The sequence below is a fragment of the Giraffa tippelskirchi genome, chromosome 4, assembly GCF_054371585.1.
Source record: "Giraffa tippelskirchi isolate mGirTip1 chromosome 4, T2T-mGirTip1v1.2.pri, whole genome shotgun sequence".
Classification (NCBI taxonomy): Eukaryota; Metazoa; Chordata; class Mammalia; order Artiodactyla; family Giraffidae; genus Giraffa; species Giraffa tippelskirchi.
Window position 1 is genome coordinate 171309845 of NC_137278.1, and position 26422 is coordinate 171336266.

At 44.4% G+C, this 26422-nt stretch overlaps 1 protein-coding gene across 1 annotated transcript in view; it reads right to left on the minus strand.

Moving 5' to 3' along the window:
- The window catches only part of LOC145545956 (apolipoprotein L3-like), a 28328-nt gene extending 9103 nt beyond the window's left edge, over positions 1-19225 (minus strand). Inside the window, exons 1-2 of the mRNA XM_081591383.1 lie at positions 19120-19225; positions 12278-12385 (exon numbers count right to left, since the gene is read on the minus strand). Of these exons, the coding sequence (XP_081447509.1) occupies positions 12278-12308 (31 nt within the window). The 5' untranslated portion in view covers positions 12309-12385; positions 19120-19225. The remainder of the gene's footprint in view (positions 1-12277; positions 12386-19119) is intronic.
- Positions 19226-26422: the final 7197 nt, after the last annotated feature.

Here is a 26422-nt window from a genome sequence, read left to right on the forward strand (position 1 = left end):
AATGCAAATCAAAACCACAATGAGGTATCATTTCACACCAGTCAGAATGGCTGCTATCCAAAAGTCTACAAGCAATAAATGCTGGAGAGGGTGTGGAGAAAAGGGAACCCTCTTACACTGTTGGTGGGAATGCAAACTAGTACAGCCACTATGGAGAACAGTGTGGAGATTCCTTAAAAAACTGGGAATAGAACTGCCATATGACCCAGCAATCCCACTGCTGGGCATACACACCGAAGAAACCAGAATTGAAAGAGACACGTGTACCCCAATGTTCATTGCAGCGCTGTTTACAATAGCCAGGACATGGAGGCAACCTAGATGTCCATCAGCAGACGAATGGATAAGGAAGCTGTGGTACATATACACAATGGAATATTACTCAGCCATTAAAAAAAATACATTTGAATCAGTTCTACTGAGATGGATGAAACTGGAGCCCATTATACAGAGTGAAGTAAGCCAGAAAGAAAAACAACAATACAGTATACTAATGCATATATATGGAATTTGAAAGATGGTAACGATAACCCTATATGCGAGACAGAATAAGAGACACAGATGCATAGAACAATTTTATGGACTCTGAGGGAGAAGGTGAGGGTGGGACGTTCTGGGAGAATAGCATTGAAACATGTATATTATCATACGTGAAACAGAACACCATTCTATGTTCGATGCGTGAGACAAGGGCTCAGGGCCGGGGCAATGGGATGGCCCAGAGGGATGGGATGGGGAGGGAGGTGGGTGGGGGGTCCAGGAAGGGGAACACATGTAGACCCATGGCTGATTCATGTCAATGTATGGCAAAAACTATTACAATATTGTAAAGTAATTAGCCCGCAACTAAAATAAATAAATTTATTAAAAAAAAAAAAACATTTATCTTAGGATTCATAGGTGTTGGAGTGCAGTTTATTTTATAGCTTGCAATATTCTTTATGCCTTCTACCTCTCATCAAGGAATAGTGGGAAATAGGATGTTAGTGGTCACTTGGCCTTGGAAGACATTACAGAAATTCCTAATCAATGCTTATCATTAATTCCATACCTTTGACTAAAACATGCTCATTCAAAATAGGACTGCTTGATTCCCAAGCCTAGTTCTCTTTACAAAGTTTCTTTAGTCTCTGATTAACCCAGAACTATACTGGACTCTGACGATTTTCGGAACTAAATGAGACCCCTTTTCCAAACTAATCTCATCTAGATCTACAGGTCTCTCAGAAGGGCAAAATAAACAATGTCCAGAGAAATCTGTCAGTTTTCCAATATTCCCCAATATTTTATGCTTTTCACTAGGTTAATCCCTTGGTAGGTTGCTTTGGGAGGTTGCATTGGTTGCATTGGTAGGTTGACTACCAATGATCCATGTACTCTGTGAGGACAGCATCCTTATCTCTGGTATAATATGATACTAGGTGCATAGTTGGGCTTTCCAAGTGGTGCTGGTGGTACAGAATCTGCCTGCCAGTGCAGGAGATGTAGGAGATGTGGGTTTGATCCCTGGGTCAGGAAGATCCCCTAGAGAAGGTCATGGCAACCCACTTCAGCATTCCTGCCTGGAGAATCCCATGGACAGAGAGCCTGGTGGGCTACATACAGCACACAGGGTTGCAAAGTGTTGTACATGATGAAGTGACTTAGCACATCATGTGCATAGTTTCCAAATATATATGTATTGATTGCTTCAACTTGTTTCTAGCCGCATGAAGGCTTTTAAGTTACAAATGGTTGTTCAAGTTCCTCCAAGTGCCACAGCCTCCTCCAACTATTACTTGGGGCCCCCTGGGTCAAAGATCCTCAATATGAGGGTTAGCAGAACATGCTGCCTCAACAATTTAGGGACTGTGTCCCTGGTGAGCTTGAAGCAGTATGAACAGAATTGCCGCCCCTTTTCCCTAGTGGCCATATTCTCCTAAATGAAAAGGGGGGAAATAAAGGATAACAGTTGGGGAGGAAGGACAGGGGTCCCAAGTGGCAGGAGGAAATAAACTGCTAGTGGCAGACGTTTTTTTCCCCCTTATCTACATGAGAGTAAAAGGCTCCTTGTAATCCTTCATTGCCATGAAGACACCTGGTGCCCCCTGAACTTAACTTTTTCTCAAACCTTGAGCTAACCAATGTGTATTTCTCAAGAAAATGTTTTTCTTAAGCTGTGTTAATGAAACTATTCATTTGCTTGGAAATCTGCCTTTCTTCAAGATTCATGTCAATTGTTTTATGGCCAGAGGTGAGTCCCCTTGTGACATTCTATCTCAAGATGCATGTTGTGGGAGAGGAGCCTGGTGCAACACTCTTCTGTCTGAGGCATTTCTTTTATCTGACTAGCAGCTTGCTATCAGGTATAGCAGCTAGCGGTGCTTGGACAGCAGAGGAGCAGCGAGCAGCAGAGAGGACATATTCCACATCAAAGGTCAGGAGCGGCAGCCATGAGAAGATACCCCACGTCCAAGGTAAGGAGCAGGGGCTGTGCTTTGCTGGAGCAGCCGTGAAGAGATACCCCACGTCCAAGATAAGAGAAACCCGAGTAAGAGAGTAGGCACTGAGAGAGGGCATCAGAGGGCAGACGGGCTGAAACCACAGTCACAGAAAACTATCCAAACTGATCACGTGGACCACAGCCTTGTCTAACTCAATGAAACTAAGCCATGCTGTGTAGGGCCACCCAAGACAGATGGGTCATGGTGGAGACGTCTGACAGAATGTAGCCCAGTGGAGAAGGGAATGGCAAACCACTTCAGTATTCTTGCCTTGAGAACTCCAGGAATAGTATGAAAAGACAAAAAGATAGGGCACTGAAACATGAACTCCCCAGGTCGGTAGGTGCCCAGTATGCTACTGGAGATCAGTGGAGAAATAACTTCAGAAAGAATGAAGGGATGGATCCAAAGCAAAAAAAACACCCATTTGTGGATGTGACTAGTGATAGAAGCAAGGCCCGGTGCTGTAAAGAGCAATATTGCATAGGAACCGAGAATGATAGGTCCATGAATCAAGGCAAACTGGAAGTGGTCAAACAGGAGATGGCAAGAGTGAACGTTGACATTCTAAGAATCACCAAACTAAGATGGACTGGAATGGGTGAATTTAACTCAGATGACCATTATATCTACTACTGTGGGCAAGAAACCCTTAGAAGAAATGGAGTAGCCATCATAGTCAACAAAAGAGTCTGAAATGCAGTACTTGGATGCAATCTCAAAAACAACAGAATGATCTCTGTTCGTTTCCAAGGCAAACCATTCAATATCACGGTAATCCAAGTCTATGCCCCGAACAGTAATGCTGAAGAAGCTGAATGGTTCTATGAAGACCTACAAGACCTTCTAGAACTAACACTCAAAAAAGATGTCCTTTTCATTATAGGGGACTGGAATGCAAAAGTAGGAAGTCAAGAAACACCTGGAGTAACAGGCAAATCTGGCCTTGGAGTACAGGATGAAGCAGGGTGAAGGCTAATAGAGTTTCGCCAAGAGAAAACACTGGTCATAGCAAACACCCTCTCTTCCAACAACACACGAGAAGACGCTACACATGGACATCACCAGATGGCCAACACTGAAATCAGATTGATTATATTCTTTGCAGCCAAAGATGGAGAAGCTCTATACAGTCAGCAAAAACAAGACCGGGAGTGGATTGTGGCTCAGATCATGAACTCCTTATTATCAAATTCAGACTTAAATTGAAGAAAGTGGGGAAAACCACTAAATCATTCAGGTATGACCTAAATCAAATCCCTTATGATTGTACAGTGGAAGTGAAGGGATTAGATCTAATAGACAGAGTGCCTAATGAACTAAGGACAGAAGTTTCTGACATTGTATAGGAGACAGGGATCAAGACCATCCTCAAGAAAAAGAAATGTCAAAAAGCAAAATGGCTGTCTCAGGAGGCCTTCCAAATAGCTGTGAAAAGAAGAGAAGTAAAAGGCAAAGGAGAAAAAGAAAGATACATCCATTTGAATGCAGAGTTTCAAAGAATAGCAAGGAGAGGCAAGAAAGCTTTCCTCAGTGATCAGTGCAAAGAAATAGAGGAAAACAATAGAATGAGAAGACTAGAAATTTCTTCAAGAAAATTAGAGATACCAAGGGAACATTTCATGCAAAGACGGGCTCAATAAAGGACAGAAATGGTATGGACCTGATAGAAGCAGAAGATATTAAGAAGAGGTGGCAAGAATACACAGAAGAACTGTACAAAAAAGATCATCATGACCCAGTTAATCATGATGGTAGGATCACTCACCTAGAGGCAGGCATCCTGGAATGTGAAATCAAGTGGGCCTTAAGAAGCATCGCTACAAACCAAGCTAGTAGAGGGGATGGAATCCAAGTTGAGCTATTTCAAATCCTAAAAGATGATGCTGTGAAAGTGTTGCACTCAATATGTCAGCAAATTTGGAAAACTCAGCAGTGGCCACAGGACTGGATAAGGTCAGTTTTCATTCCAACCCCAAAGAAAGGCAATGCCAAAGAATGCTCAAACTACCGCACAATTGTACTCATCTCACACACTAGTAAAGTAATGCTCAAAATCCTCCAAGCCAGGCTTCAGCAACATGTGAACCATAAACTTCCAGATGTTGAAGCTGGTTTTAGAAAAGGCAGAGGAATCAGAGATCAAATTGCCAACATGTGTTGGATCATCAAAAAAGCAAGAGAGTTCCAGGAAAACATCTATTTCTGCTTTATTGACTATGCCAAAGCCTTTGACTGTGTGGATCACAATAAACTGTGGAAAATTCTGAAAGAGATGGGAATACCAGACCACCTGACCTGCCTCTTGAGAAACCTGTATGCAGGTCAGGAAGCAACAGTTAGAACTGGACATGGAACAACAGCCTGGTTCCAAATAGGAAAAGGAGTACGTCAAGGCTGTATATTGTCACCGTGCTTATTTAACTTCTATGTAGAGTACATCATGAGAAATGCTGGGCCGGATGAAGCACAAGCTGGAATCAAGATTGCCGGGAGAAATATCAATAACCTGAGATATGCAGATGACACCACCCTTATGGCAGAAAGTGAAAATGAACTAAAGAGCCTCTTGATGAAAGTGAAAGAGGGGAGTGAAAAAGACTCCTTGGAAGGAAAGTTATGACCAACCTAGACAGCATATTAAAAAGCACAGACATTACTTTGCTAACAAAGGTCCATCTAGTCAAGGCTGTGGTTCTTCCAGTAGTCATGTGTGGATGTGTTCAGTTCAGTTCAGTTCAGTCGCTCAGTCATGTCCGACTCTTTGCGACCCCATGAAGTGCAGCACGCCAGGCCTCTCGGTCCATCACCAACTCCCGGAGTCTACCCAAACCCATGTCCATTGAGTCCGTGATGCCATCCAACCATCTCATCCTCTGTCGTCCCCTTCTCCTCCTGCCCCCAATCCTACGCAGCATTAGGGTCTTTTCCAATGAGTCAACCCTTCGCATGAGGTGGCCAAAGTATTGGAGTTTCAGCTTCAACATCAGACCTTCCAATGAACACCCAGGATTGATCTCTTTTAGGATGGATTGATTGGATCTCCATGCAGTCCAAGGGACTCTCAAGAGTCTTCTCCAACACCACAGTTCAAAAGCATCAATTCTTCGGTGCTCAGCTTTCTTCACCGTCCAACTCTCACATCCATACATGACCACTGGAAAAACCATAGCCTTGACTAGACGGACTTTTGTTGGCAAAGTAATGTCTCTGCTTTTAAACATGCTATCTAGGTTGGCCATAACCTTCCTTCCAAGGAGTAAGTGTCTTTTAATTTCATGGCTGCAATCACCATCAGCAGTGATTCTGGGGCCCCCAAAAATAAAGTCTGACACTGTTTCCACTGTTTCCCCATCTATTTCCCATGAAGTGATGGGACCAGATGCCATGATCTTAGTTTTCTGAACATTGAGCTTTAAGCCAACCTTTTCACTCTCGTCTTTCACCTTCATCAAGAGGCTCTTTAGTTCTTCTTCACTTTCTGCCATAAGGGTGGTGTCATCCGCATATCTGAGGTTATTGATATTTCTCCCAGCAATCTTGATTCCAGCTTGTGTTTCTTCCAGCCCAGTGTTTCTCATGATGTACTCTGCATATAAGTTAAATAAGCAGGGTGACAATATACAGCCTTGACGTACTCCTTTTCCTATTTGGAACCAGTCTGTTGTTCCATGTCCAGTTCTAACTGTTGCTTCCTGACCTGCATACAGGTTTCTCAAGAGACAGGTCAGATGGTCTGGTATTCCCATCTCTTTCAGAATTTTCCACAGTTTATTGTGATCCACACAGTCAAAGGCTTTGGCATAGTCAATAAAGCAGAAATAGATGTTTTTCTGGAACTCTCTTGCTTTTTCGATGATGCAGCGGCTATTGGCAATTTGATCTCTGGTTCCTCTGCCTTTTCTAAAACCAGCTTGAACATCTGGAAGTTCACGGTTCACATATTGCTGAAGCCTGGCTTGGAGAATTTTGAGCATTACTTTACTAGCATGTGAGATGAGTGCAATTGTGTGGTAGTTTGAGCATTCTTTGGCATTGCCTTTCTTTGGGATTGGAACGAAGACTGACCTCTTCCAGTCCTGTGGCCACTGCTGAGGTTTCCAAATTTGCTGGCTTATCGAGTGCAGCACTTTCACAGCATCACCTTTGAGGATTTGAAATAGCTCAACTGGAATTCCATCACCTCCACTAGCTTTGTTCGTAGTGATGCTTTCTAAGGCCCACTTGACTTCACATTCCAGGATGTCTGGCTCTAGGTGAGTGATCACACCGTTGTGATTATCTGTGTCGTGAAGATCTTTTTTGTACAGTTCTTCTGTGTATTCTTGCCACCTCTTCTTAATATCTTCTGCTTCTGTTAGGTCCATACCATTTCTGTCCTTTATCGAGCCTATCTTTGCATGAAATGTTCCTTTGGTATCTCTAATTTTCTTGAAGAGATCTCTAGTCTTTCCCAATCTGTTGTTTTCCTCTATTTCTTTGCACTGATCGCTGAGGAAGGCTTTCTCATCTCTCCTTGCTATTCTTTGAACTCTACATTCAGATGGGAATATCTTTCCTTTTCTCCTTTGCTTTTCACTTCTCTTCTCTTCCCAGCTATCTGTAAGGCCTCCTCAGACAGCCATTTTGCTTTTTTGCATTTCTTTTCCATGGGGATTTTCTTGATCCCTGTCTCCTGTACAATGTCACGAACCTCTGTCCATAGTTCATCAGGCACTCTGTCTATCAGGTCTAGTCCCTTAAATCTATTTGTCACTTCCACTGTATACTCATAAGGGATTTGATCTAGGTCATACCTGAATGAACTAGTGGTTTCCCCTACTTTCTTCAATTTAAGTCTGAATTTGGCAATAAGCAGTTCATGATCTGAGCCACAGTCTGCTCCTGGTCTTGTTTTTGCTGACTGTATAGAGCTTCTCCATCTTTGGCTGCAAAGAATATAATCAATCTGATTTCGGTGTTGGCCATCTGGTGATGTCCACATGTAGAGTCTTCTCTTGTGTTGTTGGAATAGGGTGTTTGCTATTACCAGTGCGTTCTCTCGGCAAAACTCTATTAGCCTTCACCCTGCTTCATTCTGCACTCCAAGGCCAAACTTGCCTATTTCGCCAGGTGTTTCTTGACTTCCTACTTTTGCATTCCAGTCCCCTATAATGAAAAGGACATCTTTTTTGGGTGTTAGTTCTAGAAGGTCTTGTAGGTCTTCATAGAACCGCTCAACTTCAGCTTCTTCGGCGTTACTGGTCGGGGCGTAGACTTGGATTACCGTGATATTGAATGGTTTGCCTTGGAAACGAACAGAGATCATTCTGTTGTTTTTGAGATTGCATCCAAGTACTGCATTTTGGACTCTTTTGTTGACCATGGTGGCTACTCCATTTCTTCTAAGGGATTCTTGCCCACAGTAGTAGATATAATGGTCATCTGAGTTAAATTCACCTATTCCAGTCCATCTTAGTTCGCTGATTCCTAGAATGTCGACGTTCACTCTCGCCATCTCCTGTTTGACCACTTCCAGTTTGCCTTGATTCATGGACCTAACATTCCAGGTTCCTATGCAATATTGCTCTTTACAGTGCGTCTATCACCAGTCACATCCACAGTTGGGTATCGTTTTTGCTTTGGCTCCATCCCATCATTCTTTCTGGAGTTATTTCTCCACTGATCTCCATTAGCATATTGGGCACCTACTGACCTGGGGAGTTCATCTTTCAGTGTCCTATATTTTTGCCTTTTCATACTGTTCATGGGGTTCTCAAGGCAAGAATGCTGAAGTGGTTTGCCATGCCCTTCTCCAGTGGACCACTTTCTGTCAGACCTCTCCACCATGACCCGTCTGTCTTGGGTGGCACCACACGGCATGGCTTAGTTTCATTGAGATAGACAAGGCTGTGGTCTGTGTGATCAGATTAGCTAGTTTTCTGTAATTTTAGTTTCAGTGTGTCTGCCCTCTGATGCCCTCTCGCAACACTTACTTGGACTATAAAGAAAGCTGAGCACTGAAGAATTGATGCTTTTGAACTGTGGTGTTGGAGGAGACTCTTGAGAGTCCCTTGGACTGCAAGAGAACCAACCAGTCCATCCTAAAGGAGATCAGTCCTGGGTGTTCATTGGAAGGACTGATGTTGAAGCTGAAACTCCAGTACTTTGGCCACCTGATGGGAAGAGCTGACTCATTAGAAAAGACCCTGATGCTCGGGAAGATTGAGGGCAGGAGGAGAAGGGGATGACAGAGGATGAAATGGTTGGATGGCATCACCGGCGCAATGGACATGAGTTTGGGTAAACTCTGGGAGTTGATGATAGACAGGGAGGCCTGGCATTCTGGGATTCATGGGGTCGCAAAGTGTCAGACACAACTGAGCGACTGAACTGAACTGAACTGAACTGATCAGGTATATAAAGCCTTGCTAAAAACTAGCAAGGGGGCACTCTTTCTGTCCCCTTCTGAAGTCTATGTTAGAAGCTTTCTCTAACCCATTTATACTTAATAAAACTCTACTACAAAAAATCTCTGAGTGATCCAGCCTTGCCTCTGGCTCCAGATTGAAGTCTTTTCCTAGGAGGCCAAGGATAACAAATTCGCTCATAGCTCATGGAAGTAACCTTTCAGAATTGTATCTGTGTGTGACGGGGATCATATATTTTTATTTAAATTAATAAACAAAGTTGATTCCTTAAGAACGATCTGCTTTTCTTATCATAATATGGTAACTGCAATAAATTCTAGAGCAAATTTTTTTTTAAATGCTATTTAGTATGAATTGTTAAAATTCATCTTCCTGAGCAGTGATCACCTGGGCACTGTTGGTAGAGTCACCTGGGGTTACGGATGGAACTGCTTTTCCCATCCTCACCCCTCAATTCATATGTTGAAGCTTTAACCCCCAGTGACTGTATTTGAAGATTGGGCCTTTAAAGAGGAAATTGAAGTAAAATGAAGTCATTAAGTGTGAGGCCCGAATCCAATAAGATTGTTGTCTTTATTAGAAAAGAAGACATCAGATTCTCTCTCTTCCTCCCCCTCCTCCAGAGGAAAGGCCATGTGAGGACACAGCTAGAGGGCAGTTAAGATTTGCTAGTCACGTGGAGCAGTCTCACCAGAAATCACCACTACCTTGATGATCTTGGACTTCCAAACCTCCAGAAATCATTATCTAATCCTAGGATTTAGATGTCTTCAGGAATCTACAATTTTAATGTTTAGAAAGAGAATGAGGGCTTCCTAGGCGATACAGTGGTAAAGAATTCACCTGCCAATGCAGGAGACACAGGAGTCATGGGTTCGATCCCTGGGTTGGGAAGATCCCTGGAACAGGAGATGGCAACCCACTTCCAGGATTCTTGCCTGGAAAATCCCAATAACAGAGGAGCCTGGTGGGCTACAGTCCATGAGGTTGCAAAGAACTGAACACAACTGAACAAATGAGCACATGCACACACACAAAGAGAAAGAATACAGTGCATGTGTGTTTTGTGAGTTACTACTGTCACCCTGCTTATTTAACTTATAGACAGAGTACATCATGAAAAACGCTGGGCTGGAAGAAGCACAAGCTGAAATCAAGATTGCCGGGAGAAATATCAATAACCTCAGATATGCAGATGACACCACCCTTATGGCAGAAAGTGAAGAAGAACTAAAGAGCCTCTTGATGAAACTGAAAGAGGAGAGTGAAAAAGTTGGCTTAAAGCTCAGTATTCGGAAAACTAAGATCATGGCATCTGGTCCCATCACTTCATGGGAAATAGATAGGAAAACAGTGGAAACAGTGTCAGACTTTATTTTTTTGGGCTCCAGAATCACTGCAGATGATGATTGCAGCCATGAAAATAAAAGATGCTTACTCCTTGGAAGGAAAGTTATGACCAACCTAGACAACATATTAAAAAGCAGAGACATTACTTTGCCAACAAAGGTCCATCTAGTCAAGGCTATTGTTTTTCCAGTAGTCATGTATGGATGTGAGAGTTGGACAGTGAAGAAAGCTGAGCGCCAAAGAAATGATGCTTTTGAACTGCGGTGTTGGAGAAGACTCTTGAGAGTCCCTTGGACTGCAAGGAGATCCTACCAGTCCACCTAAAGGAGATCAGTCCTGGGTGTTCATTGGAAGGTCTGATGTTGAAGCTGAAACTCCAATACTTTGGCCACCTCATGTGAAGAGTTGACTCATTTGAAAAGACCCTAATGCTGGGAAGGATTGGGGGCAGGAGGAGAAGGGGATGACAGAGGATAAGATGGCTGGATGGCATCACTGACTCGATGGACATGGGTTTGGGTAGACTCCGAGAGTTGGTAATGGACAGGGAGGCCTGGCGTGCTGCGATTCATGGGGTCGCAGAGTTGGGTATGACTGAACGACTGAACTGAACTGAGCTGAACTTCTAGGAGAGACTGGCGGCATCCTGTAAATGAATGCTTTCGTGTTTTAGTAGTGAAACAAAAGAATATTCACATTAAATGGGATAAAGAATGTGATGAAAATAATTAACCTCAGATCAGTACAGGGCAAGATCACTGCTCAAATGCGTTACCAAAATCCTTGTGTGATTTCAGGGATCTGGAGGTTACGAAATTGCAGGTAAGACATAGGAAACTAGGAGAGAGATATATATATATATATATATATATATATATGGGAGCTGGGACACGATGTAAGATGTGTTTCCTGGTACATGAACACACAGAGGCATTATTCTTATTTCACAGAAGAAGAAAGTGAGACTTAGACAGGAGAAGGGACAACCCAAGGCCAGTAAGCAGAAAGCTCAGAGGTGGAACCCAAGGTCAATTGTCAGACACTTCTTGGACATGACTTTGAATCCTCCTTACTTTAAACTCCTGTGATTTCTTCATTCTGCCACATAGGGATTTTTCCAACTAAATTTTGGTGGTGAGTACGCTGCAGCTGGAGGAGGGCATGGCAACCCACTCCAATATTTTTCCCAGGAGAATCCCATGGACAGAGGGGCCTGGCTGGCTGCAGTCCATGGGGGTCGCAAAGAGTCTACAACAATTGAGCAACTAAGCACAGACTACAACAGCATGCTGCAGCATATACAGAAGTAGCAGTATAATGTTGTACACATGAAACTTATAGAACATTATAAACCAATGTTACCTAATTTTAAAAAAAGGGTTTAGGACCACCCACCAATGAGTAAGACTACCATGTGAGAGGATCCTAATCAGAGACACTCAGGATGGGCCAGGGAGGGGATCAACCAGGTAGAGGAGGAGTGGAGCCAGATGTGATCCTGTGAACAACCCCATCACCCCTCCCCTCCAGGTAGGAGGTGACAAAGGTAGACTGGGGTTCAGTTCACTGTCTGCTGATTCTTGCAGAGTGTCTGGGCAGTTGGAAGGGTGAGAGCTGAAGGAATGGTGTCTATGGTAATGGGAGCAGGAGGAGACTCAGGCCAAGGGAGAGGGCAGGAGGAGCTCCAGGGATGCTGGGGGACCTCCCCTTGCTGCCCCATCTGGCCTTGAGGACACCCTCTGCTGTCCGCCTCCCCATGGGCTGTCCTGGCCTCACTTCTGAGTCACTTGCTAGAGGGCAGTGGGGGAGGAAGTGAGCACCTAGCAAGGGGCTCCCCAAGGAGAAGGCTGGGAAAGAGGCTCTGTAGACATACCCTAGTTGGGGAAACTCCACGTGGCCCCTCTGGGGGGCTCCAGGATGCTTATCCATCCTCTTCTTGGTTCTGATTCCTCTGTAGGTTAACTCTGTCTGGAGGAACCACCCTCAATTCTGGGTCACATGCAGGAATTGGCCAGTAAAGAGGCAGCTGCTTACCTGAGCGGTCTCCGAGGTTTTCTGAACTCATGATGGCAGCAGCGGGGTCTCAGAGATTTCCCTTCAGATCCTTGTCTGCGTCAGGCTGGAAGGAGGTGTGACCTCACCCTTGGGGAAGAGAAAACAGAATGTGGGCTCAGTCACAAGTGAGCAGTGGCTTCAGGGAGCAGTGAGGGGCGAGGTCTCTGTTGGGTTCCCCTGGGATGGCCACCAGTTCCACCGGGGACTTAACCTAGTGTGGTTCTCTGTCTCCTGGGCTCTGCAGGTCACTAGTTAAGGAAAGTTACTCATTTTCCTGCAACTTCCTCCAACTCATAGTCCTGTTCTCCTGTTGGGGTACAAGGAGAAGATAATCACAGAGGAGACAGCCATCTGTGAAGTTATAGGAGTAATAACACCAGAGACAGAAGAACAGATAGGAAGGAATACTCTGGAAATTACATGAGGTTGGAGCAACTGTGTTACTAATTGGTAATAGGTGATGTTGATCCAGTGTCTATGATGTGCAGGCTCCTGAGACTAATCTAACTTTAGGTCAGCTCAGTTTTTACGCTGGTGCCAGAGACTGGACTTGAACTCAAGTCTTTCTGATTCAGATGCCAGGTTTGTGATGACTATGCTCTACTCCATTTGATATATGAAAAAAATTACTTGTGGATATATATTTATTGATAAATGACTCTTCCCATTCCAAAATGATGTCTTGCTCCCCAGGCACGAGTCTGCCCTGATAAAGTTCCTGGTGGTGCAACTCCCACAGCCCAGGTCTTCCTTGCTTCTGCAAGAGCCTTTATCCCACAAGGGCTTGGAGTCCTACCAGCCCCATCCCAATTCCTATATCCCTGCCCTGAGTGGCTGAGGACCCCGAACGGTGCCCAGTCCTCTCTGCTGTCCTCCACTGACCATTGTACTTCAGGTTGGTTCTAATACCTTATGTAAATAATAAAGATCATTCTCCTTGTATTAAACTTCACCCATATTTGAGACTGTTTCCTTAAGCTGTTTCTAGAGGTAGAATTACTAAATCACAAGGCATCAATACCTAAAACATTTTCATACCTTGAGCCACACTGTTATGTAAACAAACTGTCATGATTTATGTTCGTACTCATAATATATGAGGGTGTCCATCCTTTCAGACTTTCCCATTCTCAGTGGTCTTTAAAAAAAAAAAGGTCAGGTGTTTGTATATAAAAAATTTGTTTTGGTTCTGCATGTGATTATCTTGCCATGGGAGAAGGGGAAGGAAAGCAGATGTTGATTACATTTAGCTACTGTTTTAAGAAATCAAAAGAACTTTTGTCAACAACTCCTCCTGAGACCTGACTGAAATGATAGTAATAACAGCTACGGATAAGAGTGATTTTTGTTTGTGGTCATCGTTCTGTATTGGTATTGGCTCTTAAACTTTACATATGATAACTTTTATGTTATTCCATTAATATTTGATATGTGTACATTGGATGCCCATCTACAGATAAGGAAGCTGAAGTACGGAAGTTATATGATTTGGCCAAGGTCAGAAGTCTTGCCCCTGGTAGACTGGATTCCACCCCACTCACTGGGCTCAAGAACCATAGCCTCTCTCTTCTTCCTCTGCTGCTAATAAAAACAAGCATGGGGGCAACAGGAGACCAGAGTGTTCAACAAATGTTTGAAGACTCACTAGATGGAGAAGTGATAGATGAATAAAAAAGAGTGCAGTAGAGGGACAGAAACAGGGAGAGTGTTCACAGGAGAGAAGAACAGTCTGCTGGACAGAGCCCCAGAGAGGGAGCAAGATGAGAGGGAGGCCGAGGGGAGAGCAGGGGACAAGCTCACCAACCCCATGTCCCATCCCATATCCACAGCAGTCTTCACTCTTCACCAGACTTTTCAGAAAGTTACTTGAAGTGGAGGTGCAGGGGAAAACAATAGGTGGTGTGTTTGTTTCATTATGGAGGAAGATAAAGGATACCCATGAGAGAGATAGACGTGGGATCCAGGAGTCAGGAACATCAAGCCAGAGGGAAGGGAATCCAACGATCGCAGCTGGGCACACATCAGATCTAAGAGAAAGCAGTCCAGAATGGGATAAGAAGTCCAGGGTCTGTAGGGACTTGCTATCATATGAGGCACAGTTGGGAAGAAATGGAGGAAATGTTGAAGATAAACAGTGCAAAGGTGAAAATGAAGCCAATTAGAAACCATCAGGAAAAACTAAAGGTCTTCCCAGAAGCATGTGCTGCTATTTGGTACAAGTTAGCTCTAAAAAAAGATATTAATATGTCACAAATATGTAAACTCTCTTGTTTGATTTTTTTTTAATCTAAGGTAAATTGATGTATGTCCAAGTCCTGGTTTTCCCATTTTGATTATTTTGGATGCTGTTTTAAAACTGAAATATTGTTGATATATATAATATTTAACAATTCAGTTAATCAATATAAAAATTAAAACACATTTCTAGAACTTGGGAGCTGAAGCTCTGAAGGGAAGAGTTGTTTACAAAGCTAGGAGTAAAGAAGTAGTAGCTCCAGTTGAGAGTGTAACAAATAAATATGTAAATAAAGTGTTTACAAATGCAAAGCTTCCTAATAGAGGATATAAAATTAGAGAAATAATGATATAGGCAGAAGTGAGGAAGGGTATAAGAAAAGTATAAAAATAAATGAAATCCTTATTTTTCCTATTTAACTTATATGCAGAGTACATCATGAGAAACACTGGGCTGGATGAAGCACAAGCTGGAATCAAGATTGCCGGGAGAAATATCAAGAACCTCAGGTATGCAGATGACACCACCCTTATGGCAGAAAGCAAAGAAGAACTCAAGAGCCTCTTGATGAAAGTGAAAGAGGAGAGTGAAAACGTTGGCTTAAAGCTCAACATTCAGAAAACTAAGATCATGGCATCTGGTCCCATCACTTCACGGCAAATAGATGGGCAAGCAGTGGAAACAGTGACAGACTTTATTTTGTTGGGCTCCAAAATCACTGCAGATGGTAACTGCAGCCATGAACTTGAAAGACACTTGCTCCTTGGAAGAACTGTTATTACCAACCTAGACAGCATATTTAAAACCAAAGACATTACTTTGCCAACAAAGGTCCATCTAGTCAAAGCTATGATTTTTCCAGTAGCCATGTATGGATGTGAGAGTTGGACTATAAAGAACGCTGAGCTCCGAAGAATTGATGCTTTTGAACTGTGGTGTTGGAGAAGACTCTTGAGATTCCCCTGGACTGCAAGAAGATCCAATCAGTCCATCCTAAAGGAAGTCAGTCCTGAATATTCATTGGAAGGACTGATGTTGAAGCTGAAACAGCAGTACTTTGGCCATCTGATGAGAAGAACTGATTCATTGGAAAAGACCCTGATGCTGGGAAAGTTTGAAGGCAGGAGGAGAAGGGGACGACAGAGGATGTGATGGTTGGATGGCATCACCAACTTAATGGACGTGAGTTTGAGTAAACTCTGGAAGTTAGTGATGGACAGGGAGGCCTGGCGTGCTGCAGTCCATGGGGTTACAAAGAGCTGGACACGACAGAGTGACTGAACTGAGCTGAAAGAAATAGCTTTTCCTTGGGAAGGAATGAGTAGAACCCTCTGAACAGATTGATTTTTTTAACCATATGCACTTAGGATTTTTTATTGTTTTAACTCTAAGACAGCTACTAGTGAAGTTGCTCAGTTGTGTCCGACTCTTTGCGATCCCATGAACTATAACCTACCAGGTTCCTCCATCCATGGAATTTTCCAGACAAGAGTACTGGAGTGGGTTGTCATTTCCTTCTCCAGGTGATCTTCCTGACCCAGAGATCGAACGCAAGTCTCCCACAACGCAGGCAGACGCTTTCCTGTCTGAGCTACCAGGTAAGCCCTAAGATAGCGGAATTCACTTTATAGTATTCAGTAACCCACAAGAATGGGGTGGTTTCTAGCATCACCACCTTAAAGATGATTGAAGCAGTTGAATTATGTGCCAGCAAGAAATGTGTGACTCTTGCTGTGACAACTGTCAGTGTAGGAGGCATGTTCATGTTGATGAAACCAAGTTCTCTAGAAAAGTAGGCATGAAAACAGAGTTAAACCAGAATAATGAGAGTGAACTGTGACCTTAAACAGATATTGTCCAGCAGCATCTTTCCCACCCATATGTGCACCCATGGGCTTCTGTCCACTCAAAGGAAGGAAGACCCCTTGCAGAGGAGGTGAATCCCACAGGCTGGCTTCTCTGCTCCTGCAAAGGCAAGAATACTCTTGAAGATGTTCAGAGAAGTGGTCAGAAGGGGCACCCACATATAACAGTAAAAATAATAATAATAATAATAAAAGATAATGTTACTATAAATATATTTCATTGGGCCTTGTTGAGTCTGTGAAAGGCCATGAGTTTATAATAATAATCAAATGAGAGGACTTTAGATAAAGTGTGGCCAAAAAGGGAGACATAAAGTTTAAAAACTGCACTAGTGGTAATGCAGGAGATGAAAAATGCAAGAGATGTGGGTTCAGTCCCTGAGTCGGGAAGATCCCCTGGAGAAGGAAATGGCAACCCACTCAAGTATTCTTGCCTAGGAAATCCCACGGAGAGGAGCCTGGTGGGCTACTGTTCATGGGGCTACAAAGAGTTGGAGAGGACTGAGCTGATATCTTTCTTTTCTTTTCATAGTGTAAAGAAGAGTAAGTATAATAGGCAATATTTTGTTATGAAATAAATTTAATAAGAAGAGCAGTCTTGAAGTCTGTGGGGATATTCCCTTCTGTTTATTTACATGAATGTTTATAAAGGATTGAGAAAGAAAGAACCCCTGACATCCCCAAGCTGGTCTGGTATCACAACAGGGTGATGTTCTTTTCCTCTTGGTTGTAAAGGCTCTCACAGAACTCCAACTTCACACAGGGTCACCCTGAGAGCAGGAGCGAGGGAGACAGCAAACATGCATCACTGTGCCCTCACCAAGAAAACATGCCCTCCCTTGGTTGAAAAGCATGACTGCTCCTTCTTTACCAATTGCACCTTTGTTCTCACTCTGGTCCCCAACTCCATAGATGGAGTTACTGAGACTCACACTGGTAGAACTGACAATTCTCAGCTGCACCCAATCTAGAGTTGCTCCATGTCGTTAGAGCCTCCCCCAAATCCCCTCCCCTAAGCCCCATCCTAGAATCTATCTTTCTGTCACCTTCTCTCTGTGATGCCCAGGGTTGTCCCTCAGGAAGAGTAACCATCAGCTTGTTCACTAGCGAGTGTGCCTAGTAGCAGAAGCTAGAGGCACTGACCTTGTGGAGGGGAGAGTATTCACGGAGGTAGGCAATTCTCCAAGCAGGTGGGAGAAGAGAACTGGCTGATCCCCTGCCTCCTTCTCTGCCTCAAACATGCAGGACCCCAGGAATCGGGGCAGCCAATTGAAGTCATGAAACATGAGAAGGAAAATTCAAGCCAGAAAGAAGAGGAGGGCTCTGGCACAAGGGCCAGCTCCTGAATGATGCCAAAGAATTGTAAATGCATCATGACCCTTGACTTATCCTCTGTCCTTCCCTTCCATTCTTGTACTGGTCCTGACCCTTGTCCTGGGCCTCAGCCAGCTATGGATGTTGAACAGTGCTCCCTTCTGCTGGATTTGTATTGTGGGCGTCTTCCTCTTTTAGCCTCCAGGTCACTTCCAGGAAAGGCTATTTCTGGGAAGAGGAAGGACTCTGGGGAAGCCTGTCCCCACCCAACTGCATGGCCAGACACAGAGCCCTCCCCTTCCGGTGGGCAGACAGAGATTCTACCAATCATCTCCCTCCATGTGGTACAGCTCATACTCTATGGGCAGGGATAGGAGGGGTAAAGGCAGCGTCAAATTCAAAGTCCTTAGCCCATCACCAGACAGAGATTCTACCAATCATCTCCCTCCATGTGGTACACAGCTCATACTCTATGAGCAGGGATAGGAGGAGTAAAGTCAGCGTCAAATTCAAAGTCCTTAGCCCATCACCAGACCCTCCTGATGTTCCTACTCCTGTCTTCCTCACCCTCCTGACTCCACAGAGCCTGGACCAGGGGCCTGGAGGACTCCCAGCTCCCTGAACTCTGATTCCCCGCTCCCAGCCTCCTGGCCTTCACTCAGGTTGTTCCTCCTCCTGCAAAGCCTTTCCCCACCTGCCTCACCAGATGAAATGTTGCCTGTAATTAGAGTTCCCACTCCAAAGCCTCCTCCCCCTGCTGTCTCCACCAGTTCCTGTCCAGGCCCCCCTGGAATCTTGCACTTTCCTGGTTGTGGGTCTATTTGTGTGGAGTTTCTTCAGCTCTCAGCACTGGGCAGGTGCCCTGCCTTTTCTCTGCTGCTCCTCCTGCTCCAGGGCCTCCACGGCACCCTCCACCTTCCCAGGCACAACCTGGCTAAAATCCTAGGTGTGGGACCTGTCACTTGAACATGAAGCAACCAGCTTCGTGAAGACACAGCACCACATTTCTTTTACCTGCAGTGGAGTACTTACATTTGTTTTCCTTGTCTGTCTTGATAAAAGTTCTTTCTGATAGACAGTGTCATCACATTTCTGAGTGCTTCCATTTATGGGCATTCTGCACTTTCCAGAAGATCACCCTCTGCCAGTAAACTGTGATGTGAGACCTATATCACCTATGCTCTATGTCATCTTGGTTTAGGAAAGCTTTTGTAGGAACAGACACACCTGCCTCCACACCCAGGCTCTGCCCCTGCTTAACCTGTGCCTCGGGCCATGACCTCACCTCCCTGAGCTTCCATATCCCTTCTTCTGTAGTGACCATCACCCTTTTCTCAGACAGTTGTCATGAGGATGAGGACATGGGCGGGGGTCCCAGGCGGGGGTCCCACCCACACCCTGCTTACCCAGGAGTCTTCCTCTGGCTGAATGTGAACAAGATCCAGTTGTTCTCAGCTCAGTAGATGCAGCCACCTTCTGCAGATGCAGCCACCTTCTGTGTGTCTCTGCAATAATCACACACACCCTCTGGGCCCAGATATATTCGGAGAGCCAAAAGGGAAAGTGAAACCCTCACTTCTGAGTGGCTCAAGTTACCAACACTCTGCCCACCAGGCCCTGCCCAGAACATTTCCACCCTCCTGCTGTCCCCTTAGAGAAACAACCCCAGCCCTGACATCCCACGTCCTTCTGACACAGCCCATCCTGCCTCCGCTCCTTGAAGGAGACCAACACACCATGAGTCCCTTGGCCAACCACTCCCCCACCCCATGGCCGTCTTTCCACCCCCTCAGCCCTCCCCACCCACCCACTCACCAGCCTGCCTGCTTTCTTCACCTTCATGCCACCAGCACGTGGCACAGTTCTAGGACACACCAGCTCCTCACTGCATACTGGTCATACTGCTGCTGCTGGGGGTCACATCCACATGGCTTCTAGGGTTTGTTCACGCAGGTCCTTCTGCCAGGGACACCTGCTGCATCGAACCTGGAGAAATCATACTCACCCTGTAAAGCCAAAGTCTGGTATCACCTCCTCTGGGAAGTCCTCCAGGACCTCCCCTGCAGAGTCCCTTGTCCCCTGCTCTGCTCCCTTGGTACCTAGGAGAGGGGCCTAAAGCCACCCCTCAGCCACTCTCCTCATGCCCACCCCCAAGTCTTTCGATCAAGTCCCTCAGACTGAGCCCTGCTGACAAGGACAACACTAGTGCCTTCAGGTCTAGCAACTCACCTGAGGAGGCCCAGCCTTGGTGGTCAAGACCATTTGGATGTATGCCTGGTTTGTGGGAAGGGCTGAGAACATGCTACTCTTTTCTACCCTGGCTTATTTCTACTTGACCATAGATCTATTTCTCTCCCAGTGGAGGACTTTTACAGGAAGGCTAGTGACCTGACAACTCAGAAAAGTTACAACAGAAAACCAGTGTTTTTTCCTGTTTGGTTCCTGATCAAAAACTGAAGTGTATGGAGGGCTGAGAGTGTACAGACTCTGTGCAGGCTCTGTTCACACCATTCTTGTTTTACTCACATCAGCTCTAGGAAGCACCAGCTCCATTTTTCAGATAAAGAAACAAGGAAAGTTCTCACAGCCAGAGAGTCGTGCAGCTGGCCTCCTGGTGGACCTAAGTGGTGCCACCATAAGTCCTGGTGGACTGCTGGTGCCCAAGCAAAAGGGGCAGCATAGGGCCTGGACCTTCCATGGAGGCCTGCGTGCTCTTCCATCAGGGCTGTTTCATCCCAGAAAATGTCCCGGTCCTCATGGTCACCTCCTTTCAGCTTTTGAGGGAGAGACAGAGGAGTGATGGGTGTTATCCCATGAGGACCACACACTAGAGTTCAGTGTTACAATCACCCTGGAAATTAGGCCAGAAATCTGATTTGATTTTGCTGATTAGGCAGCCAAGGGGAAGGGCGAGGTGGGGGCTTTCTTCCCGCAACTCAGGGGAAGAGCCAAGATTCAAACCAAGGTTGCCATTTGCCTATTGTAAACTCCACTCCTTGTTTAAAGTTTCTTTTTGTTTTTCATCTTGTTTTCTTTCCAGTAAACTCTCTCCTACTGATTCTTCTCTCTTCCACTAGATAAACTAGAGTTTATTTTTTTTACTTCCCTATCCAGGGAAGTTTTACTTTCCACAAAACCACTACCAGATGCAGAACTCAGCTAATCCACATGCTGTGTCCGCTTGTCATGAAATTCCTCTGTGAGAATGCAGAATGGATGCTGGACATTCGTGGACTCAATAAAACAAGCTCATGGGAGAGCAACCATGGGAGCTGCAGACTCAAATCAAAGTGAGGATTTAGCAAGGACATAAGCTGAGACCACCCATTTGGAGACCTTAAAGATTCAGTGACTATAAAATTGGGCTCCGCTTGACCCCAACATCCCACAAGAAGTCCCCCAGGATGGCTACAGAGACCCGCTTGCTTGCCATTGTCCCCTTTTATAGGATCAGTGGGAGTGGGTAGGAAGCTTCAGGCTGAGCATGTGACTAGAGAGGCTTTAGAGTCATCCAAGCAGAGGGGACACCTGAGGTCACGCTGACAGCACAGGTGACCTCAGGGGAACTGGTCTCAGCCACTCGCTGCCAGGCTGCCCTTGTCACCATAGCCAGAATTTGGAAGCAAGAAAAATAACATAAGAATAATTTGGTTTATACGTACAACGGAATATCATTCACTTTAAAAAAGGAGAAATTTTTTTCTTTTATTTTAAAAGGAAGAAAATTCTGACACATGCTACAGCCTGGATGTGCCTTAAGACATTATGCTCAGTGAAATAAACCAGTCACAAATGACTTATTTTATTTTCTGTTTTAATTAGGTATGCAGAGTAGTCAAATTGATAAAGACAGAAAGTAGGGTGGTTGTCAGGGGTGGTGGGAGAGGGGTGTGGAGCGTTATGGTCTAAAGGAGTTTCAGGGTTTTAGGATGAAAGAATATAGAGATGGATGGTGGTGATGGCTGCACAACATTTGAATGTATTTGATACCACTCACCTGTACACTTGAAAATGGTTAAGTCGTAAATTTTATGTGGTATATATTTTACCACAGGAAGTAAACAAGAAAGAAAAAAGATCCCGTCACAAGGGAAAAATACTGTATGATTCCACTCACATGAGGTCCTGAGAGGGGCAAGTTCACGAAGACCAGGGGTACAGTGGTGCTTGCCAGGGATGGAGGGGAGGGAGGATGGGGTGTTAGTGTATAACTGGGACAGAGTTTCATTTTTGATGTAAAACATTCTGTGGATGGTGATGCTAGTTGTACAGCTATGTGGGTGTCCTTAATACCACTGAACTGAACACTTAAAAATGGCTAAAACGGTAAATCTGATGACTTTTAAAATTAATAAAAAATTGTTAAAAAGCTGAAACTTTGTGGAAAAACATAGCAGCACCTGAACCCTTTCTAGTCTGCAAAACACTTTCACACACATCTCTCAGGAAAACTAAGGTTCAGACTTGCCCTCCAAATGGGGAAACTGGGCTGGTCTTTCTGCCTCTTGTTTGGTCTATTTTCTGGACTATGTCATTTTCTTAGAGGAAGAGAAATCCTTAAACCCTCCAGTAGTCTAAAAATGTAATTTTCTTCCATAAATGATCCCTGTTAGCCTGAGATGAGTCATAAACATCAAGTACTGTTTGGTCTAAGAAGTGAGTCCAGAGACCCCAGTCCCTAGTGGGCATAGGGAGTCTGGCTGGCCCCACAGACTCACTGTGACTGGTACCAGGTGTTGACTCACTCCTGGAACACTCCACCTCAGGGAGAAAGCTGCCTGAACTCTTCCATCGCACTGTCTCTGAGCCCCACTCTGCTATGCGCGTGTCTCCCCGTCTTCTGTGAGTGACAAGAGGATTTGCCATCATGCAGCCCTCCTGGAATTCATCTCCTCTACCTTTTTGCTGTGAATTGGTGTCCTTGCTCCTAGAAAGAGTGTGTAGCCTGTAGAGTTACTGAGAGAATGAGTGAGACAAGGCAGGGACTGGACTTGTCGAACAGTATGTTCTCTGTGAACAAGAAGAGCTGTTTTCTGGGCCTCCTGTGTCGGCATTACCTCCTTTTCTCTTTCAAAGCCCTGGTGAGTTGTTTGCTGTTCTCATCATTCCTGTGCATGGATGAGAAAGCAGACTTAGAGGATTCATTCATTTCCCAAGGTCACACAGCTGGCCTCACCTCCTCTTCTTTTACCCACTGGTCCTCATCTCCAAAATTCAGCTCTTGAATCAGAGATTAAAAAAAAAATGTAAGTATAGACTCATAGACAAAACCACATAGTTGCAAAACTACTATAGAGAGGTCCTATGTATCCTTCACCCACTTTTCCTACAGTGGTGATAACTTATGTAACGACAGTCACTATCAGAATACGACTAACTAGACTACAGACCTCACTTGAATTTCACCAATTGCTGCATGCTCTTGTTTTTATATCTTTGGGATGATCCTATGGCATTTTATCACATGTGCAGATTCCCCATTTAACCAACATGACAATCGACATACCGAGTGTTCTGTCGCTACAAACTCTCTGTGCTGGGCCTTTAAGGTCACCCTTCCTGGGTCTTCCCTAACTCTTGGCAACCACTGGTCTGTTCTCCATCCCTGGAATTTTGACATTTTAGGAATATTTTATAAGTGGACTCAGGCAGTGTGTAACACTTTAAGACTGACCTTTTAAAACATTCACTCAACAAAACTGCCCTTGTTATCCAGCCAACTGGCTGTGAGTATCAGTAGTCCATTGCTTTTTGTGGATAAGTGATCCTAGACCCATAAGAAAGGATCTTGGAGGCCTCTCCCACCTCCTCCACTCTGCCGGGATCCCCTCCAGAGCCCCTGAATGTGCTTTACCTCTAGGAACCAGCAGCTCCACTCATGACCCCTGTCACTTGTCACTTTGCTTTCTCCAGGAAGAGATTTGCTCATGGCTTCCTCCTTTCTGCCCTGTCCTCTCTGCCTCTGACCCTCCTGAAAGGTTGTTGCTGAGCCATGAAAGACGCCGGGATTTTTGGCCTCCAAAGGAGAGGAATTCAAGCCAGGGCCAGTGACAAGGCTTGATCACTCAGAGCTTTTGTGTAATAAAGTTTTATTAAAGTATAAAAGAGATAAAGAAAGCTTCCGATATAGACATCAGAAGGGGGCAGAAGTAGTGACCCCCTGCTAGTCTTTAGCAGGAAGTTACATACCTACTAGCAGGCTGCTAATTAGAGATAGAAAATGTCTCAAAACTCAGAGAGTGGCACCAGGCCCCTCACCCACAACATTCATTTTGAGATAACGTTGGCACGAGGTGAGTTGTCCTGGACCATAAAACAACTGACATATATCTTGAAGAAAGACAGGTTTCCAAGCAAAGACATAGTCTCATTAACATAGCTTAAGAGAACATTTGCATGAGTGAAACATACTGGTTTGTAATGTCAGTTTCGAGAGTCTTAGGTGATCTGAAACTAGAACGACTTGAAGAAAGAGTCTAGGGTAAATACATAGTTCATTAACATAGCTTAAGAAAAACATTTCCATGAGAAAAATGCATTGGTTAGGTCAAGGTTTGAGAAAAGTTAAGTTCAGGTGGAAGGAGGCATCATCATGGCAACACAGAATTTTAAAAGAAACCTCTTTTTAAATTTGTATAGAGAAGGGAAAAAATCTGACACTTGTAGATTAAAAAATGTCTGACACTTGCAGCCTATTTCCTCCATTTGGAGACCCCTAGGCTTCCTGCCTGTTCCCCTCTCCCTCCCTGTCCCTTCTCATGATGTACTCTTCTGAATCTCTTCCCCTATCATCTCCACAGCTTTCTAAAATGTAACATTTAAAAAAATTGAGATATAAGTCACATAACATACAGTCACAATTGAAAAGTAGTTTTTAGTATATTCACTATGTGTATAAACATCAACACTACATAATTCCAGAACTTTTCCATCACCCCAGAAAGCATGCCTGTACTTATTACAAGTTAGTCCTAGTTCCTCCTGACATGTTGCCTTGGGAAGGCTGAGGGATGGAAGTTTGTAGGGATTGGTTCTTAATCTTGTTTGATACCAGGGCTAGGCTGGGCCAGTCTGGGAACTGAGTCTTGGAAGCCTGAAGAGGTCACTGATTCACAGGCCACAGTGTTGGGATCCCCAGGAGAGGGGAGGGCTCAGATGTGGGACCTGGGAGAAGTCAATGTCACAGCCACAGACAGTCCAAGCAATGGTCAACTCACAGGGTCTGAACAGAGAGACAGAGTTTTGAAAGGATGAAAAGACTTTAAGCCTAGAGGATGGATGAAGTCTAGGCAAGGTCTTGGATTGGTTGGGATGGGGATGCTGAGTTGCTGTAACGAAGGGCTCACAAAATATATTGGTATTATCAACAAACAATGTAGATTTTTTTCATTTCAGATATGAAAATCCAAGTTGCTAGGTATTTGGGAGGTAGGTGGTAGGTAGGTTGACTGTTACTGCTCTGCCATCATTCCCAGGGGTTGTACATGGAAGCTGGTTCTCATCACACATTCCAGCCCAAACGAAGGACAAAAGAGGACATGCAGCACAGGATTTTTTTTTTTATAAATTTATTTATTTTAGTTGGGGGCTAATTACTTTACAATATTGTAGTGGGTTTTGCCATACATTGACATGAATCAGCCATGGGTTTACATGTGTTCCCCATCCTGAACCCCCCTCCCACCTCCCTCCCCATCCCATCCCTCTGGGCCATCCCATTGCCCCAGCCCTGAGCGTTTGTCTCATGCATCGAACATGGAATGGTGTTCTGTTTCACATATGATAATATACATGTTTCAATGCTATTCTCCCAGAACGTCCCACCCTCACCTTCTCCCTCAGAGTCCATAAGACTGTTCTATGCATCTGTGTCTCTTATTCTGTCTCGCATATAGGGTTATTGTTACCATCTTTTAAATTCCATATATATGCATTAGTATACTGTATTGGTGTTTTTCTTTCTGGCTTACTTCACTCTGTATAATGGGCTCCAGTTTCATCCATCTCAATAGAACCGATTCAAATGTATTTTTTTTAATGGCTGAGTAATATTCCATTGTGTATATGTACCACAGCTTCCTTATCCATTCGTCTGCTGATGGACACCTAGGTTGCTTCCATGTCCTGGCTATTGTAAACAGTGCTGCGATGAACATTGGGGTACACGCGTCTCTTTCAATTCTGGTTTCCTCAGTGTGTATGCCCAGCAGTGGGATTGCTGGGTCATATGGCAGTTCTAGTCCCAGTTTTTTAAGGAATCTCCACACTGTTCTCCATAGTGGCTGTACTAGTTTGCATTCCCACCAACAGTGTAAGAGGGTTCCCTTTTCTCCACACCCTCTCCAGCATTTATTGCTTGTAGGCTTTGGGATAGCAGCCATTCTGACTAGTGTGAAATGGTACCTCATTGTGGTTTTGATTTGCATTTCTCTAATAATGAGGCAGCACAGGAATTTCCCTTCAACGACATGTCCTAGAGGATCTATACATCATTTCCCTCACCTTTGATCAGTCAGAATTTAGCAATGAGGTTACATGGAGCTACAAGGGAGTCTGGGCTGCCACAAACCCACCAAAAATCCAGTGTCTTCTCTATAAAAAATAAGGACACTAAAAATGATTAAAGTGGCCAATTTTATGTTATGTGTATTTCACTACATTAAGAAAAAAGTTTTAAGCATTTTATTTTTTAAAAAAGGAGGGAAGGAT